This window comes from Physeter macrocephalus, chromosome 11, assembly GCF_002837175.3.
Source record: "Physeter macrocephalus isolate SW-GA chromosome 11, ASM283717v5, whole genome shotgun sequence".
Classification (NCBI taxonomy): domain Eukaryota; kingdom Metazoa; phylum Chordata; class Mammalia; order Artiodactyla; family Physeteridae; genus Physeter; species Physeter macrocephalus.
This window is the reverse complement of record NC_041224.1, coordinates 37,008,418-37,025,514: the sequence shown is the minus strand read 5'-3', so window position 1 is coordinate 37,025,514 and position 17,097 is coordinate 37,008,418. Positions and strand designations below refer to the sequence as shown.

At 48.4% G+C, this 17,097-nt stretch overlaps 1 protein-coding gene across 1 annotated transcript in view; it reads right to left on the bottom strand.

The window, feature by feature from the left end:
• The window catches only part of ENTREP2 (endosomal transmembrane epsin interactor 2), a 426,858-nt gene that overhangs the window by 214,951 nt on the left and 194,810 nt on the right, over positions 1-17,097 (bottom strand). The window contains exon 2 of the mRNA XM_024129669.3: positions 4,100-4,156. Coding sequence (XP_023985437.1) covers positions 4,100-4,156 — 57 coding nt within the window. The remainder of the gene's footprint in view (positions 1-4,099; positions 4,157-17,097) is intronic.

Genomic DNA, 17,097 nt, shown 5'->3' with positions numbered 1-17,097 from the left:
ATCTAGCGTAATGTAGAACCTTTTATAGTTTGATGTAAGGAAGACAATTATCTCAATCATAGGAGACACTCAGCACATAGAAAAAAATGAATGTGAAAAAAAAATGTGAACATACATATTCTCTACTGGCGTAGCGCCCGCCTTGTTTCAGAATTTGGAAAGGCTCTTAGAAAATACGATGGTGAGAAAGTTGCAGCATCTCCCTCCTCCTCCCCTCGCATCACAAGCCCCAGCTGGAAAGGGCGGCCTCCTTCCTGCCCCCATCAGCCAGCCTGCTGCCCACACCGTGTCCTCTTTCCCAACGCAAGCCCCTCCACCACCCACAGCACATCAGTCGCTCTGGCCTGAAGCTTACACCCCCTCCCTCACCTCACTCCGTCTGACGGGCTCAGAGTGAGGCACAGAAAGGAGGCCCAGCAGGGCTGTGACGGGTCCACGCTCACCAGCCCGTCGGAGGAGAGATACGGCCAACGACCGAGGGCAGCCCCCGCAGCCCCGCATCAGCGTCGCTCCTGGCCTCCCCCAGCCAGCCTGCGAGGCTCTTCCAACACCTCGAGGGGCAGACACCTCCCTTCAGAGAGGGCAACTCGCTCTGGTGGTCATTCGCGGGGGTGGGGGTGTCGTGTCCCCCTGGAAATGAACCAGAACTCACAGTGGCCTCTTCAGTTTTATGCCTCGGGAAGATGGAAACGTACCATTAGAGTAAAGGATAAAACTGGAGCTTGGTATAAAAGAACTATTTATCAGAGAAACACACATCAAAACTGCAATGAGATTATTACCTCATGCCCATTGGACTGGCTATTGTCAAAAAGGCAATAAATAATAAACGTTGATGAGGATGTGGAGAAAAGGGAGCCCTCCTACACTGTTGGTGGGAATGTAAATTGGTGCAGCCACTATGGAGAACATTATGGAGGTTCCTCAAAAAATTAATAATAGAACTACCATACGACCCAGGAATGCCACTGCTGGGCATATATCTGAAGAAAAAGAAAACACTAATTTGAAAAGACACATGCACCCTGATGTTCACTGCAGCACTATTAACAATAGCCAAGACATGGAAACAACCTAAATGTCCATCAACAGAGGAATGGATAAAGAAGATGTGGTACATATATACAATGGAATATTACTCAGCCATGAAAAAGATAAAATCTTGTCAATTGTGACAACATGGATGGACCTTGAGGGTTTTATGCTAAGTGAAGTAAGTCAGACAGGGAAAGACAAATACTTTATGATTTCACTTGTATGTAGAATCTTAAAAACAAACAAACAAACAAAACACAAAATAAATGAACATACCAAAGCAACCAAAAACAAACATGTAGATACAGAGAACAGAATAGTGATTGCCAGAGGGGAAAGGGGCTCAGTGGAGGAGTGACGGATAGAAACTGGATATTTGGTGATGAGCACACTGCAGCGTACACAGATGTAGAAATATAAGGCTGTACACGTGAAACTTATATGACGTTATAAACCAATGTCATCTCAATAAAAAATAATTCTTAAAAAAAAGGAATTATTTAAATCAAGACTTCAATCTATTCTAGCTGTGAGACCCTAGGCAAGATACTTACCTTTCTAAGTCTTCCTTTTCTTCTGGAAAATGGGGCTAAAAGCAGTAGCTTACTCACAAGGATACTGAGTGGATAAGCTCAGGGGATCCCGTGCAGGGCTTAGCACGAAGGAAACGCCCAGCACATGGTTCCTGTTAACAGTAGTTTGTAGGTGGGCCCTACATGTCGTGGAACACGATGAGGGGCTTGGACGCAGACGCTCGGAGGAGCCTAGGGGGAAGGAGGGCTTCCAGGAAGCAGCGAGAAGTGAGCCCTAATGAGTGGAAGGGCAGGGCAGAGGCCAGAGGGGTCGGGGAAGACCTGTCAGTTGGGGGCCACACCACATGCCGGAAGTCCAGAGGGTCCAGGTGTCAGGGTGAGGCTGGGCAGGGAGGAAAACTAAGGCCACATCAATGCTCAGAGTTTAGAGAGTGAGTTTTCTGCTAACGAATCAAAAGTTGTATCATCCCGGTCAACAGACAGAAGAGTGTCCTTACAGCAGAGACAACCAGCTCTCCACCAAGACTCTGTCCCCACTCCACAACGTGGGCCGTCTCTGGGAGGGACCCGTCCAGGGAGGAACCACCTTTTCCAGCTTCCTTCCCAACCAGACACGCTTCGGGCCCCGTGACGAGCCCTCCCCACTGGTGTGATGTGCAAGCATGAGTGTCCCTTTCAGGCCAAGGAAGTCAAGAAGCACGCGTTTCTCCTCCATCCTCTCACCCCTTCACTGAAATGCCGGGAACCCCACGGGCCTGGGGAGTGCAGGGCCGCCGGTGGAAGCAAGCGGGGTCTTTGAATCTCGTGTGGGGGGAGCAGTCGCTGCCTGGAAGGCCCGCCTGGACGGGAGCAGGAAGCAGATGTTCACGGAGTTAAGACACGAAGTCTGGGGTCTGACAGCAACTGGTGTCACCCTAACCGACCCCTTACCTCCCTGACTCAGCAAAGCAGCCAGTTGTGCTGGGGGAGCCCTTCCTCCTCGTCTACCTGGAGAGCTGCTGGGCTGCACGGAGCTGGGGGGTGAGCCCCTGGAAAGCTCGGCGGCAGGGGCTCCCGCTGGGGCCACCCTCCTTGGGCGAGGCCCCGAGACCCACCCTACTGCTGCAGGACCCCCCTCCCACCCCAAGGACACACCTGAGCCACCTGCACAAGGAGTCCTGACCCCTCAGCAGGCATGAGCACGTGCATCCTTTGCGGTAAGATGCCCAGTCCCGAGAAGCTCCATCCCAGGGTAGGGCTGGGGCGGGCGTGCGGTGGCCGGGGAATGGGTGCCCTTTCTCCCATCCCACACACCCACCCGAAGGAGGGCGGCTTTCCTCTGTTCAGACGCCAGGCTGAGGGCTTACTCTCTCTGCACTGCACGGTGGGGGTAGGTCAGGAGGGATGGGCAGGTTGTCCCCGTTTCCCTGAAGGGGACCCACAGCACAGCCAAAACGTCAGGCCCCACGGCCCAGTATCTGCCGCCACTTGCCCCTGCACAGAAGAGTCAGCGTCTCGATACACAAGCCGTGATTTACTTTAAAATAATCCAGCAAGGGGCTTAGATGAAACAGGACCAGTCAATGTTGATACCACTGAGGATGGATAGGGGTACATGGGGTTCATGATACTAGTCTCTCTACTTTGGTGAATATTTGAAAATTTCAATATAAAAAAATTTTAAGGAAATTTCTCAGTATTTTGTACAAGAGGAGGCCCCCTGAATTCAACTACCCCTCCCTCCCAGTGCCTTTTCAGGATGTCATGATTCCCCTCACGAAGGAGGAGGTGTTTACAACAGACAAGATTTGTGGGGTTTTTTTCTATTTCCATTAATATTTAGTATGTCATTATCTCCAAGTCTAATCACTTAAAGAAGAGATTTTAAATAATTGATTACTACCTAAGAGAAAAAATCCATGCCGTCTTTTTCATTACCCATCAAAACCCAGAAAACCTCTCCGTATAGTCCTGACGTGGACACATAAATATATTAATGCACACGCTGAGAAGAACACACATACAAATCAATACACATAAATTCGCTCTGGGTACTTTCAGATGGAAAAACCATCATCCTCTTTCCACCCCCCCGCCCCGTGTGGCATCCTCCTCCCCAGCACAAGGCCTGACCCCATGAGAGAGGGCTCCAGGGGCACCCCTTTCTTCCTTCTTCCAAAGAAACATCTATGCAAATAAATACCAATACCTCATAGAGTTTCACAGTCTCCAAAACACACAGAAAGCGAACATTTCTGGAACTCGGATGAGCTACATCCTATTGTGTGATCACCCGTAAGCATATGCATGTGCACAATCGTGTTTATCAGTCTAGAGAAAACGCTTGCATCTGCACTTATTAAAATGCCTTTGTTGGTGGCACGTCCTCCAAGAGGGCACAACACTGACAAACAGGAAGAGGATGGCCCGTGAGCGCCTGTGGAGGCGGCAGCAGGACGCCCACGGTCAAGACTAACGTGCCTTGAAAGCACTCACACATCCGCGGGCGGAGCCCTGCTCCATGGCCGCATGGGAACCCGGGTGCCACTTACCACGAGGGACAGGGGCCTCTTCCAGGAGACGACGCCAATGAGTCCCGACAGCAGCACCTGGAACAGAGAGAGCAGGGGGTGAGGAGCCTGCCAGGACTTTTCTAGAGCACAGCACGCAGGCAGGAGCGGGTCACGGTGGTGGGTCTGTCCCTCCCGACAGTCACACCTGCAGCCACCACGCGGGGCCAGAGTGACCAGCTCGCAGGGATGCCGAGAGCAGACGCGCTTTCTGAACGAGCCTCCCACCCACCCCCGGGCCCTCAGCCTTATCCCCCCAGGTCCTGAGAGATACTTGCTGTGTGATTTAACATCACAGACAGCACTGAACACACTACTTTGGGGAGGGCAGTGCTGTCCCCACTCACAGGTCACCTGCAACCTGCACAGCGGCCCGAAGGCTCCCTCTGTTCTCCCACACCTGGGACCCCCCCCCAGCCCCTAAAGGGGTCTCCCCTTCACTCTCACCCCACCGAGGAGGCTCCCTCGCTTTCCACACTGGCTCTAAGCTGCCTGCCCCGGCCCAGGCCAGCCCCGTCCAACCCCTGGCCCCCGTCCCGCCGAGCGTGTCCCCCCGAACCTCCCCGGCAGTGCCCCCTCCGCCCTGGCTCCCCTGTCACCCTGTGTCTGCCGACTCTCCAGACAACCACCCTCGGTTCCTGGCCCACCCTTCTTCCGGGCTGCCCCCGAAGCCCACGTCAGACCCATGTCTGCTGATCCCCATATTCCCAGTCTCCTTGTGTCCAGGCAGGGCCACTGGACCACAGAGACACAGCTGCACCCCGCACCCACTGCCCACTGCAATCTGCCTTCAGAGGGGTCGCTGGACGCAACAGACAAGGGCCATTACCACCTTGACTTTCCACAGTGGGCCTGGGCCAGGCAGTCCGGGACCAGGCTGGAGCGGCCGGGCTGCACTTCCCCAGGGATTCCAAAAGGACCGACCCCAGACCCGGAGGAGAAAACGCAATTGAACAGACCCACAAGGTCCCGTTGTGACAGAGCCCAGTTCACCCTCCGGCACCTCTGCACTGAGCAGGCCCGAGTCGTAGACCCTGCAGCCTCCACCCACCCAGTGCCGTGCTGGTCTCAGATGTCCAACAACACCCGGACCAGTTGTCTTTATATGAAAGGCTTTAAACCACACACACACACACACCCACACACACACACCCCCCCACACACACCAGAAAAGAATGAATGGAAGAGCTTCAGCATGCTCTGCTCCCCAGCCTGTCACATCTACCTTCTCTCTTCAGGGCACATACCTCTTCCAAACACAGCCAATGATGCAAATGTTACAGACAACCGTTTTCCCACCTCCCGAGTCTCCTCTCTCCGTGATGCCACCCAGCTCCAGCTCCAGCCGTCACAGAAACCCTGGGCTGCTGTTCCCCACCTGCCCCACGGTCTCCGTGGCCAAGTCTCCATCATTCTTCTCCATGTGCCTCTAAAGCCGCTCTCTCCCCTTCTGCACCCAACACTCCACCCATCAGAACACCCTCTCTGGTGTCGAATTCTTCCTCCTCAATGGACACACGACTTCCCCCAAGTCATTTTCCGTTGGACTGAGCTGCCATTTCTCCTAAGGATAGGCTGTCGGGACTCTCACCATCACCTCATGCTGGATAGCGCACACCCTGACCTCTTCTCTCCACCTCCAAACCTTCTTGTGGAGAATCCAAAACTTCTGCCAACTCCGCCATCAACATCTGAGTTCCTGGCGCGTTCAGGAGCCGCCGTCGTGAAGCTGGGTTAGCTCTTCCTCTCGACACCTCTCCTCCCCCTCTGCTTGCCCTCGCTCTCATGAGTTACCTGCCTGGACGGGGTGCTCAGCCACTCACTCACCTCTGCCCCTCCACTGGAACTGCGCTGGACGCCTCTGTCAGGTGAATGTCACCTCCCTGGCCGGGCAACCAGACCCACACAAATCCGGTCCCTGATTTCCCACCAGCACCGCCCTAAGTGACCCTCCACTCATGTCCTGGCCACTTTGGGCACCAAAGCCACTGCATTTCTCAAACATGAGCCCTGGAACGGAACCCCCACAGGCTGTCTTCCCTCCATACTCAGCACTCCCCCCCGTCACCCCCCACCTCCTGGCCCCCTGCCTCAGCCCCACCCCTTTTTCTTCCTTCAGATGATGGCCAAGCTCTGGGGGCTGAGCTCTGACCCCACCATCCCTTTAGGACAGGGCTTCCACAGTGTCCTCTGTCTGCCCTCCACACCAACACTGGCCATGCCCAGACTGAGCCTGGAGAGAGGATGAGAATTCTCAGACTATCTCCGAGAAGATGTCCACTTACGCTCTGCCTTCTCCTTCCCATTTCTACCAGATGAAATTTCACCCATCCTTCCAGACGTGGCCCAATGCCTCCTCACCCAGGAAGGGCCCAGGAATTCGAGAGAACGTGGGGCCCCACTGAACTCCCAAACCAGCCCAGACCTCTCAAGTCCTCTCTGATACGCACAGACAGAACTCCTTCATCTTCTAAGCTGAAGCTGCTAAAACTATCAAGTCTCTACGATGACCAGGCCACTTACAACAGGGATTTTACTGGACCTCCAAAGAGCAGGGGTTTCTAAACACAAAAGAAGTTAACAGCACTTATCTTAGGCCACAGTAAAAATTCTTGACATTTCCCATCTTCATCATGAAGTTATAATTCCACAAATCCCCTCAAATAATTTTACTTCCAACAAACATGGACAATTTGCTTCCTGAAGATAATTTACATTTCTAAATATCAATAATAACTATAATTGGGAATGGATCCAAGTCCCCTATATGAAGGCGAAGAATAAAACCATCAAACGCAATGAGGCATGGAGATTCCGACCTTGTATAATGCCTTCCGCTTCAGTGTGAGTAGGGTGTGCTATTCCGTGACCCTCCCCAGGGATAGCATCTTGAAATGATGTTGCCCTGGCAACACCTTGACTGCAGCCTTGTGTGACCCTGGCCAGTTGACCCTACTAAGCCATGTCCAGACTCATGACCCAAGAAATCTGTGAGATGGTAAATGGGTATTGGGTTAAGCTGCAAAGTTTGCAGAAATCTGCTCTGCAGAAATAGAGAACAAATTGTCAGGGACTGAATGTCTGTGTCCCCTCTAAATCCATATGGTGAAGCCCCAACCCTCAATGTGGTGGTATTTGGACACCCACACACACACACCCCCCCACACACACCAGAAAAGAATGAATGGAAGAGCTTCAGCATGCTCTGCTCCCCAGCCTGTCACATCTACCTTCTCTCTTCAGGGCACGTACCTCTTCCAAACACAGCCAATGATGCAAATGTTACAGACAACCGTTTTCCCACCTCCCGAGTCTCCTCTCTCCGTGATGCCACCCAGCTCCAGCTCCAGCCGTCACAGAAACCCTGGGCTGCTGTTCCCCACCTGCCCCACGGTCTCCGTGGCCAAGTCTCCATCATTCTTCTCCATGTGCCTCTAAAGCCGCTCTCTCCCCTTCTGCACCCAACACTCCACCCATCAGAACACCCTCTCTGGTGTCGAATTCTTCCTCCTCAATGGACACACGACTTCCCCCAAGTCATTTTCCGTTGGACTGAGCTGCCATTTCTCCTAAGGATAGGCTGTCGGGACTCTCACCATCACCTCATGCTGGATAGCGTACACCCTGACCTCTTCTCTCCACCTCCAAACCTTCTTGTGGAGAATCCAAAACTTCTGCCAACTCCGCCATCAACATCTGAGTTCCTGGCGCGTTCAGGAGCCGCCGTCGTGAAGCTGGGTTAGCTCTTCCTCTCGACACCTCTCCTCCCCCTCTGCTTGCCCTCGCTCTCATGAGTTACCTGCCTGGACGGGGTGCTCAGCCACTCACTCACCTCTGCCCCTCCACTGGAACTGCGCTGGATGCCTCTGTCAGGTGAATGTCACCTCCCTGGCCGGGCAACCAGACCCACACAAATCCGGTCCCTGATTTCCCACCAGCACCGCCCTAAGTGACCCTCCACTCATGTCCTGGCCACTTTGGGCACCAAAGCCACTGCATTTCTCAAACATGAGCCCTGGAACGGAACCCCCACAGGCTGTCTTCCCTCCATACTCAGCACTCCCCCCCGTCACCCCCCACCTCCTGGCCCCCTGCCTCAGCCCCACCCCTTTTTCTTCCTTCAGATGATGGCCAAGCTCTGGGGGCTGAGCTCTGACCCCACCATCCCTTTAGGACAGGGCTTCCACAGTGTCCTCTGTCTGCCCTCCACACCAACACTGGCCATGCCCAGACTGAGCCTGGAGAGAGGATGAGAATTCTCAGACTATCTCTCAGAAGATGTCCACTTACGCTCTGCCTTCTCCTTCCCATTTCTACCAGATGAAATTTCACCCATCCTTCCAGACGTGGCCCAATGCCTCCTCACCCAGGAAGGGCCCAGGAATTCGAGAGAACGTGGGGCCCCACTGAACTCCCAAACCAGCCCAGACCTCTCAAGTCCTCTCTGATACGCACAGACAGAACTCCTTCATCTTCTAAGCTGAAGCTGCTAAAACTATCAAGTCTCTACGATGACCAGGCCACTTACAACAGGGATTTTACTGGACCTCCAAAGAGCAGGGGTTTCTAAACACAAAAGAAGTTAACAGCACTTATCTTAGGCCACAGTAAAAATTCTTGACATTTCCCATCTTCATCATGAAGTTATAATTCCACAAATCCCCTCAAATAATTTTACTTCCAACAAACATGGACAATTTGCTTCCTGAAGATAATTTACATTTATAAATATCAATAATAACTATAATTGGGAATGGATCCAAGTCCCCTATATGAAGGCGAAGAATAAAACCATCAAACGCAATGAGGCATGGAGATTCCGACCTTGTATAATGCCTTCCGCTTCAGTGTGAGTAGGGTGTGCTATTCCGTGACCCTCCCCAGGGATAGCATCTTGAAATGATGTTGCCCTGGCAACACCTTGACTGCAGCCTTGTGTGACCCTGGCCAGTTGACCCTACTAAGCCATGTCCAGACTCATGACCCAAGAAATCTGTGAGATGGTAAATGGGTATTGGGTTAAGCTGCAAAGTTTGCAGAAATCTGCTCTGCAGAAATAGAGAACAAATTGTCAGGGACTGAATGTCTGTGTCCCCCCTAAATCCATATGGTGAAGCCCCAACCCTCAATGTGGTGGTATTTGGAGGCAGGACCTTCAGGAGGTGATTAGGGTTAGATTAGGTTGTGAAGGTGGGGCCCCCATGATAGGATGGTGGCCTTATAGGAAGAGAAGGAGAGAGAGATCTCTCTCTCCACATGTACACACCATGGAAAGGCCACATGAGGACACAGAGAAGTGAGCAGTCTACAAGCCAAGAAGAAGGCCCTCCCCAGAACCTGACCATGGCAGCATCCTGATTGCAGACTTTCAGCCTCCAGAACTGCAAGAAAATACATTTCTGTTTAATCGGCCCAGTCTATGATAATTTTTTTTGTGTGTGTGTGTGTGTGTTATGCGGTCCTCTCACTGCTGTGGCCCCTCCCGCCGCGGAGCACAGGCTCCACGGCATGTGGGATCTTCCCGGACCGGGGCACGAACCCGTGTCCCCTGCATCGGCAGGTGGGCCCTCAACCACTGCGCCACCAGGGAAGCCCTATGATAATATTTTAAATTTAATATTTATTTTATATTGGGGTATAGTTGATTTACAATGTTGTGCTAGTTTCAGGTATACAGCAAAGTGATTCAGTTATACATATACACATGTCCATTCTTTTTCAGATTTTTTTCCCATATACATTATTATAGAATATCGATAGCGCTTCCTTGCTTTACAGTAGGTCCTTGTTGATTATCTATTTTATATATAGTAGTATGTGTATATTAATTACAAACTCCTAATTTATACCTCCCCCACCTTTCCCCTTTGGTAACCATAACTTTGTTTTCAATATCTATAAGTCTGTTTCTGTTTTGTAAATAAGTTCATTTGTATCATTTTTTTAAGATTCCACATATAAGTGATATCATATGATATCTGTCTTTCTCTATCAGACTTATTTCACTCAGTATGACAATCTCCAGGTCAACACAATTTGCTTCCTGAAGATAATTTACATTTCTAAATATCAATAATAACTATAATTGGGAATGGATCCAAGTCCCCTATATGAAGGAGAAGAATAAAACCATCAAACGCAATGGGGCATGGAGATTCCGACCTTGTATAATGCCTTCCGCTTCAGTGTGAGTAGGGTGTGCTATTCCGTGACCCTCCCCAGGGATAGCATCTTGAAATGATGTTGCCCTGGCAACACCTTGACTGCAGCCTTGTGTGACCCTGGCCAGTTGACCCTACTAAGCCATGTCCAGACTCATGACCCAAGAAATCTGTGAGATGGTAAATGGGTATTGGGTTAAGCTGCAAAGTTTGCAGAAATCTGCTCTGCAGAAATAGAGAACAAATTGTCAGGGACTGAATGTCTGTGTCCCCTCTAAATCCATATGGTGAAGCCCCAACCCTCAATGTGGTGGTATTTGGAGGCAGGACCTTCAGGAGGTGATTAGGGTTAGATTAGGTTGTGAAGGTGGGGCCCCCATGATAGGATGGTGGCCTTATAGGAAGAGAAGGAGAGAGAGATCTCTCTCTCCACATGTACACACCATGGAAAGGCCACACGAGGACACAGAGAAGTGAGCAGTCTACAAGCCAAGAAGAAGGCCCTCCCCAGAACCTGACCATGGCAGCATCCTGATTGCAGACTTTCAGCCTCCAGAACTGCAAGAAAATACATTTCTGTTTAATCGGCCCAGTCTATGATAATATTTTAAATTTAATATTTATTTTATATTGGGGTATAGTTGATTTACAATGTTGTGCTAGTTTCAGGTATACAGCAAAGTGATTCAGTTATACATATACACATGTCCATTCTTTTTCAGATTTTTTTCCCATATACATTATTATAGAATATCGATAGCGCTTCCTTGCTTTACAGTAGGTCCTTGTTGATTATCTATTTTATATATAGTAGTATGTGTATATTAATTACAAACTCCTAATTTATACCTCCCCCACCTTTCCCCTTTGGTAACCATAACTTTGTTTTCAATATCTATAAGTCTGTTTCTGTTTTGTAAATAAGTTCATTTGTATCATTTTTTTAAGATTCCACATATAAGTGATATCATATGATATCTGTCTTTCTCTATCAGACTTATTTCACTCAGTATGACAATCTCCAGGTCCACCCATGTTGCTGCAAATGGCATTATTTCTATGATATTTTGTTACTGCAGCCTGAGCTTACTAATACACTAACACATCCAGAGTGGGATGCTGGATTTTTGTTCCTAAATATCCCCTCTCCCTCCACATCTGCTCTCAGGCAGAGCGGACTTCTCTGCCTCTGGTACAGAAACACCAGCACCAGCTCTAACAAGGGTGACTACATTAGAGTGCAGGAGACTTTCAAAGACTAGATACTGGGCTCCTCCTCCCTGAGGGTGCCTGCCATATACACATGTCCATTCTTTTTCAGATTTTTTTCCCATATACATTATTATAGAATATCGATAGCACTTCCTGTGCTTTACAGTAGGTCCTTGTTGATTATCTATTTTATATATAGTAGTAGTATGTGTATATTAATTACAAACTCCTAATTTATACCTCCCCCACCTTTCCCCTTTGGTAACCATAACTTTGTTTTCAATATCTATAAGTCTGTTTCTGTTTTGTAAATAAGTTCATTTGTATCATTTTTTTAAGATTCCACATATAAGTGATATCATATGATATCTGTCTTTCTCTATCAGACTTATTTCACTCAGTATGACAATCTCCAGGTCAACCCATGTTGCTGCAAATGGCATTATTTCTACGATATTTTGTTACTGCAGCCTGAGCTTACTAATACACTAACACATCCAGAGTGGGATGCTGGATTTTTGTTCCTAAATATCCCCTCTCCCTCCACATCTGCTCTCAGGCAGAGCGGACTTCTCTGCCTCTGGTACAGAAACACCAGCACCAGCTCTAACAAGGGTGACTACATTAGAGTGCAGGAGACTTTCAAAGACCAGATGCTGGGCTCCTCCTCCCTGAGGGTGCCTGCTCCCATCCCCATGGCAACCAGGGGAGGGGACCATATCCCTGCTCTGAAACGACAGGGACTTAGATTGAACTGCTGTTTGCTCAATCCTAGCAACAAGGCAGGACGATGTTGCATGTTCTGCCATCTCAGTAATTCTGCAGGTTTACTTTGTACCACTCCTGTGAGGAACGGGGTCCTGCATCTAGCTGGCCAGTGAAATTATATCTCAAGTACCCTCTGTCCTGTTTGATTTGCCAGGATTGTTATTCAAAGTGTGCAGTTTACAAAGACATTGAAGAGGGTCAGAGAAGAGGAACAGACAATTCAGTAGTTGTGAAAAAAAAGCCAAGAACAGGAAAGGCATGATGCTACCCAGAGAGGAGGGTTAACTTTCCCAGCACCTGTGAGTTGCTGTGAGGACGCCAACTGGCTCTTTTCTCCACTTCCCCACCCAGCCTACAGAGATGCAAGAGATAAAATTAGAAACGAGAAAGAGCTTCCTGCTGTTGAGAGCAATGAGAGGGGATAAGAGACTGCGGGGAAGTAACAGCATCTTTACAGCAGAAGTCCTTGCCTTTGATTGGTGCTGCCCCTGTACTCTGAGGCCTGGAATAAATCAGTCCTTTAAATCTTGTCTCTGAGATTGAAAAGTTCTTTCACTGCCTAAAATCAGGAACTTTCTTCAGATCTTCCAATCTGGTTCAAAGGCAAACGGTAATGCAACATTTCGGGTAGTGAAGCAAGTGCTTCCAGAATGCAGACTTGAAAGCCAATTAAATTATTTCACAAAATATATGGCCGGCTGCCCCATAGCTACAGTGGTACCAGTTTACCACTAAAAAGCCAGCATTCACGTGTCTGGAGAAAGACCTGCTGTTGCAATAAGGGCAGAGATAGTACTCTGAGCTGCTGAGAATGAAAGACGTCTGTGGGTCCCCACTTTCCAAACCTTCCGGATTGCAGGCCTGCACTACGTGGGCCTCATGGAGTAGATGATCCTCCTACTTTATCCCACCTCCATTTTTTTCTCTTTCAGCCTGTTTTTCTTTGTGTGGGTCTCCCCGGGGCCACATGGCCAGGTTCCATCAGGCGTGCAGGCCCTCAGCCTCCTGAGTCCATCTCGGCTCCCGTCTGGGAAAGAGACACCTCTGCAGCCTTCTCATCCGACCCATGCCTGTGCCTCCTTCCCTCAGCACATTCCTGCTCCCAACAGTTCACTTCCGGCCCGTGGTCCCAACTTTCTCTGCATATCAGTGCATCAAACTCAGAACATCCACAAGGAAAGCCACTCTCCTCAAAGGACCTTCTCCATGATAGAAAAAGAACTCTACAGCTTTCATTTGCTTCTCATACAGTAGCAAAGCTATAAATCGATGACAAAGTTGCCCCACGAAAGAAAAAAAGTAAAATCATATAAATGATATAAATAACTCATGAGTCAAAAGAAAATCAGAGCTGAGATACACACCACCTGTTCTACTGCAATGTGTGTTTCCTTGATGCAAATTAGCTCATGTACGCTGGGTACCAAACTCATGTGCCCTGGCTCTGCCCTGTAAGATGTAGGCTTCTCCAGAGCTGTTTACTCTGAAATTAGGGTAGTTTCTAGACCCACCACTGGATTTTGTAATTTGATGAGTAACGTCGCACATATATTATTATACTTTTAAAAATAAGTTGATTTTTAAATGTTTTTAAATAATTGGTTTCCTTTGTAATCCTGTATATTTTATTTCATGCATTTAAAAACCTCATTCTGAGAGGAACCCCAAAGACCTCACCAGGCTGCTCTACCAGAAGTTAGGAACCCTTGATTTGAAGTCCTTGATTCAGCGCCGATCTTTTAGTGGCAAATTCCCCTTTTTTGTTTATCTGTAAATTTCTTACTTCACCTCATGCTTGAAAAGTAGTTTTGCTGGATACACAATCCTAGGTGGACAGTTTCTTCTCTCAAGAGCTTGAAGATATTATTCTACTTCCTGGTTTCCACTGTTGCCATCAAGAAGTTGGCTGTTGGGGCTTCTGAGCCTGCGCGTCCGGAGCCTGTGCTCTGCAACGGGAGAGGCCGCAGCAGTGAGAAGCCCACGTACCACAAAAAAAAAAAAAAAAAAAAGAAGTTGGCTGTCGTTAAACTGCTGTTCCTTGAGGGGTGTTGCTCACTCTTTAAAGACTTTTAAGATTGCCTCCTTGCCCTTGGTGTTCTGAAGTTTCTGCATGATATGTCTACGTGTGCATTTCTTTTTCTTTATCCTCTGTTAGATGGACTGTGCTTCTGAATCTGTAAATTTATATTTTTCATTAGTTCTGGAAACTTTTAGCCAGTACTTCTTCAAATATTTTCTCTCCTACATTCTCTCTGTCGGGGACCCCAATAGCCACATGCTGATCCTTCGCACTTCATCCTCCAAATCCCTTAGTTCTTCTTTCACATCTTCCACACCCGTGCCACTCAGTATTTCATTCTGAATAATTTCTTCAGGTGTATTTTCCAGATGACTAATTTTCCCTGTTAATCAGCTGTTGAACATTTGCATTTGTTTAGAAAAATTCAAGGGTTCTATTTTAGGTATTTAGAAGTTCTATTTTTACCTTTCCCCAAATACAGCTATTTGTTTCAGATAGTTTCTTGTTGCATGCTCATCTTTAGCATTCTGCCCATAATTACTTTAACTGTTTCACGTTCAGAGGTTCTAGAGTCCAAGGGGGTAGTGAAAGGAAGGCGTCTAAGTCCGTCCTTCATTGTTTCTGTTGACCCCCAGTCATTGAAGCTGGCTTTCTTTGATGCCTGCATTCTTGGAAGTCTTTTATTTATTTATTTATTTTTTTGCGGTACGCGGGCCTCTCACTGTTGTGGCCTCTCCCGTTGCAGAGCACAGGCTCCAGACGTGCAGGCTCAGCGGCCATGGCTCACGGGCCCAGCCGCTCTGCGGCATGTGGGATCTTCCCGGACCGGGGCACAAACCCGTGTCCCCTGCATCGGCAGGCAGATTCTCAACCACTGCGCCACCAGGGAAGCCCACTGGAAGTCTTTTGTTGTGAATACAGCACTTGATCTTCATCAGTGAGGTTCTATGGACCCAAAATGGAGGAATTTTTCCCAATAGAGTTGTACTTCTGCCAGTAACCAGGGAGCACCCAGGATTCGTTAACACTGTGGTCTCCAGGGACCTCATGGCACAGCGTGGAGACCTCAGGATGAGCCCTCCTGGCCAGCCTTGCTGTGCAGGGGGCATCCAGGCTCAGGGCAACCTCCCTGCAGCCATGCACTGCTCTGACCGCTCCCTGCTCCCTGGACTCCAGTCACCTGCCACCGTGTGTGGTGTTTGTGTGTGTGTGTATGTGTGTGTGTGTATTTGCAGATGAGGTGAGGGGCCTCGGAGACCTGCAGTGCCTCAAGGAGCATGTCCTTTGTCCAAAACCAAGGCATAGGCAGATCGGTGTCTGGTGAGGCCCACTTCCTGGTCGATAGACAGTGGTCCTTCCACTGTATCTTCACTGGCGGAAAGGATGAGGGAGCTCCTGGAGTCTCTCCTATGAGGGCACTAATCCCATTCATGCGGACTCCACCTTCATGACCTAATCCCCTTGCAAAGGCTCTACTCCAAATACCATCACACTGGGGACTAGGATTTGACGTGTGAATTTTAGGGGGACACAAACATTCAATCTACAGCATCCAGGATGTCACAGGTGATTTTCTAATGTATAATATAAATTACAAATATTAGTATAATTTTATATTGGTTTATATTACTTTAATTTTATATTAATTTATACTAGTAATATAAATTACTAATGTGGTATGCAAAATATAAATTACTACAATTGATTCCCTCTCAAATCCAAAAACTAGATGTACCTATTAACACTAAGAAATTGGGAAAGTGGCCAAACAGCTACAGGCAAATTCTTCACAAACTTCAAAGCACAGAGATTTCCAACACTATTTAATTTTTCTCTGAGCACAGAGGGAGAAAACAAGGAAACTTTCCAAATTTTTTTAACAAATGTCAGCATAACAATTACAAACCTGTAAAATATCAAAAGAGTAGAAAACAGACCAATTTTACTTATAAACAGAGGAACATAAATTTTTAAATAAAATGGTAGAAAATAGAATTTAGCAGTACATTTAGAAGGATAAAGAACAAGACAAGGGGTTCATGTCAGGAATGAAAAGATGGTTCACTAAGAGGAAATGTAGTAATAAAATTAATCATTAATATGATAAAAGTGAAAAATATGCTAATTCAGTAGATGTAGAAAAGGCATTTGATAAAATTCAATCTCCATTTTTTACAAAAAAAAAAAGTTCTTCATTTAATAAGATAAAGATGCCCACAATCACCACTTATATTTAAACTTCTTCTGAAAATACTAGTGTGGTGTGCAGACTAGTGAGAGGGTCCCAAGTACCTCCACCCCTGGTGTACTCGTTCTACAGAATCCCCTCCCCTTGAGGATGGGATGGGCTGTGAACCTGATGGATTTCTATCTCAATCTTGGGCTGAGGTTATGCTATGTGACAAGGGTGAAAGGATTTTGCAGCCGCACTTGGTTTCCAAATCAGTTTGAGTTAACTCCCTTGAGTTAATCCAAGGGAGTTTCTCCTGGGTGGGCCTAACCTCATCAAGGAAGCCCTCTGGGTCTCCGCCCTTCCTCAGTCAAAGATTTGAAGCACGTGGGAGATTCTGCCCTGGCCTTGCAGAGTGCGCTGCCCTGTCGTGTGTCGTGGGAGAGCTTCTCCAGCCCACAGCTTGCAAGAAAACCATGAGAATGAGTTCTGCCAACACCCTAGGGAGTGTGGAAGCGGATCTTTCCCTGGTCAGGCCACCAGACGAAGCTGCATCGAGCCTCACCTTGATTTTAGCCTTCAGACCGCGAGTGGGGACCCAGCCCAAATGCTCCAGACTCCTGACCCATGGAAACTGTGAGATAATAAA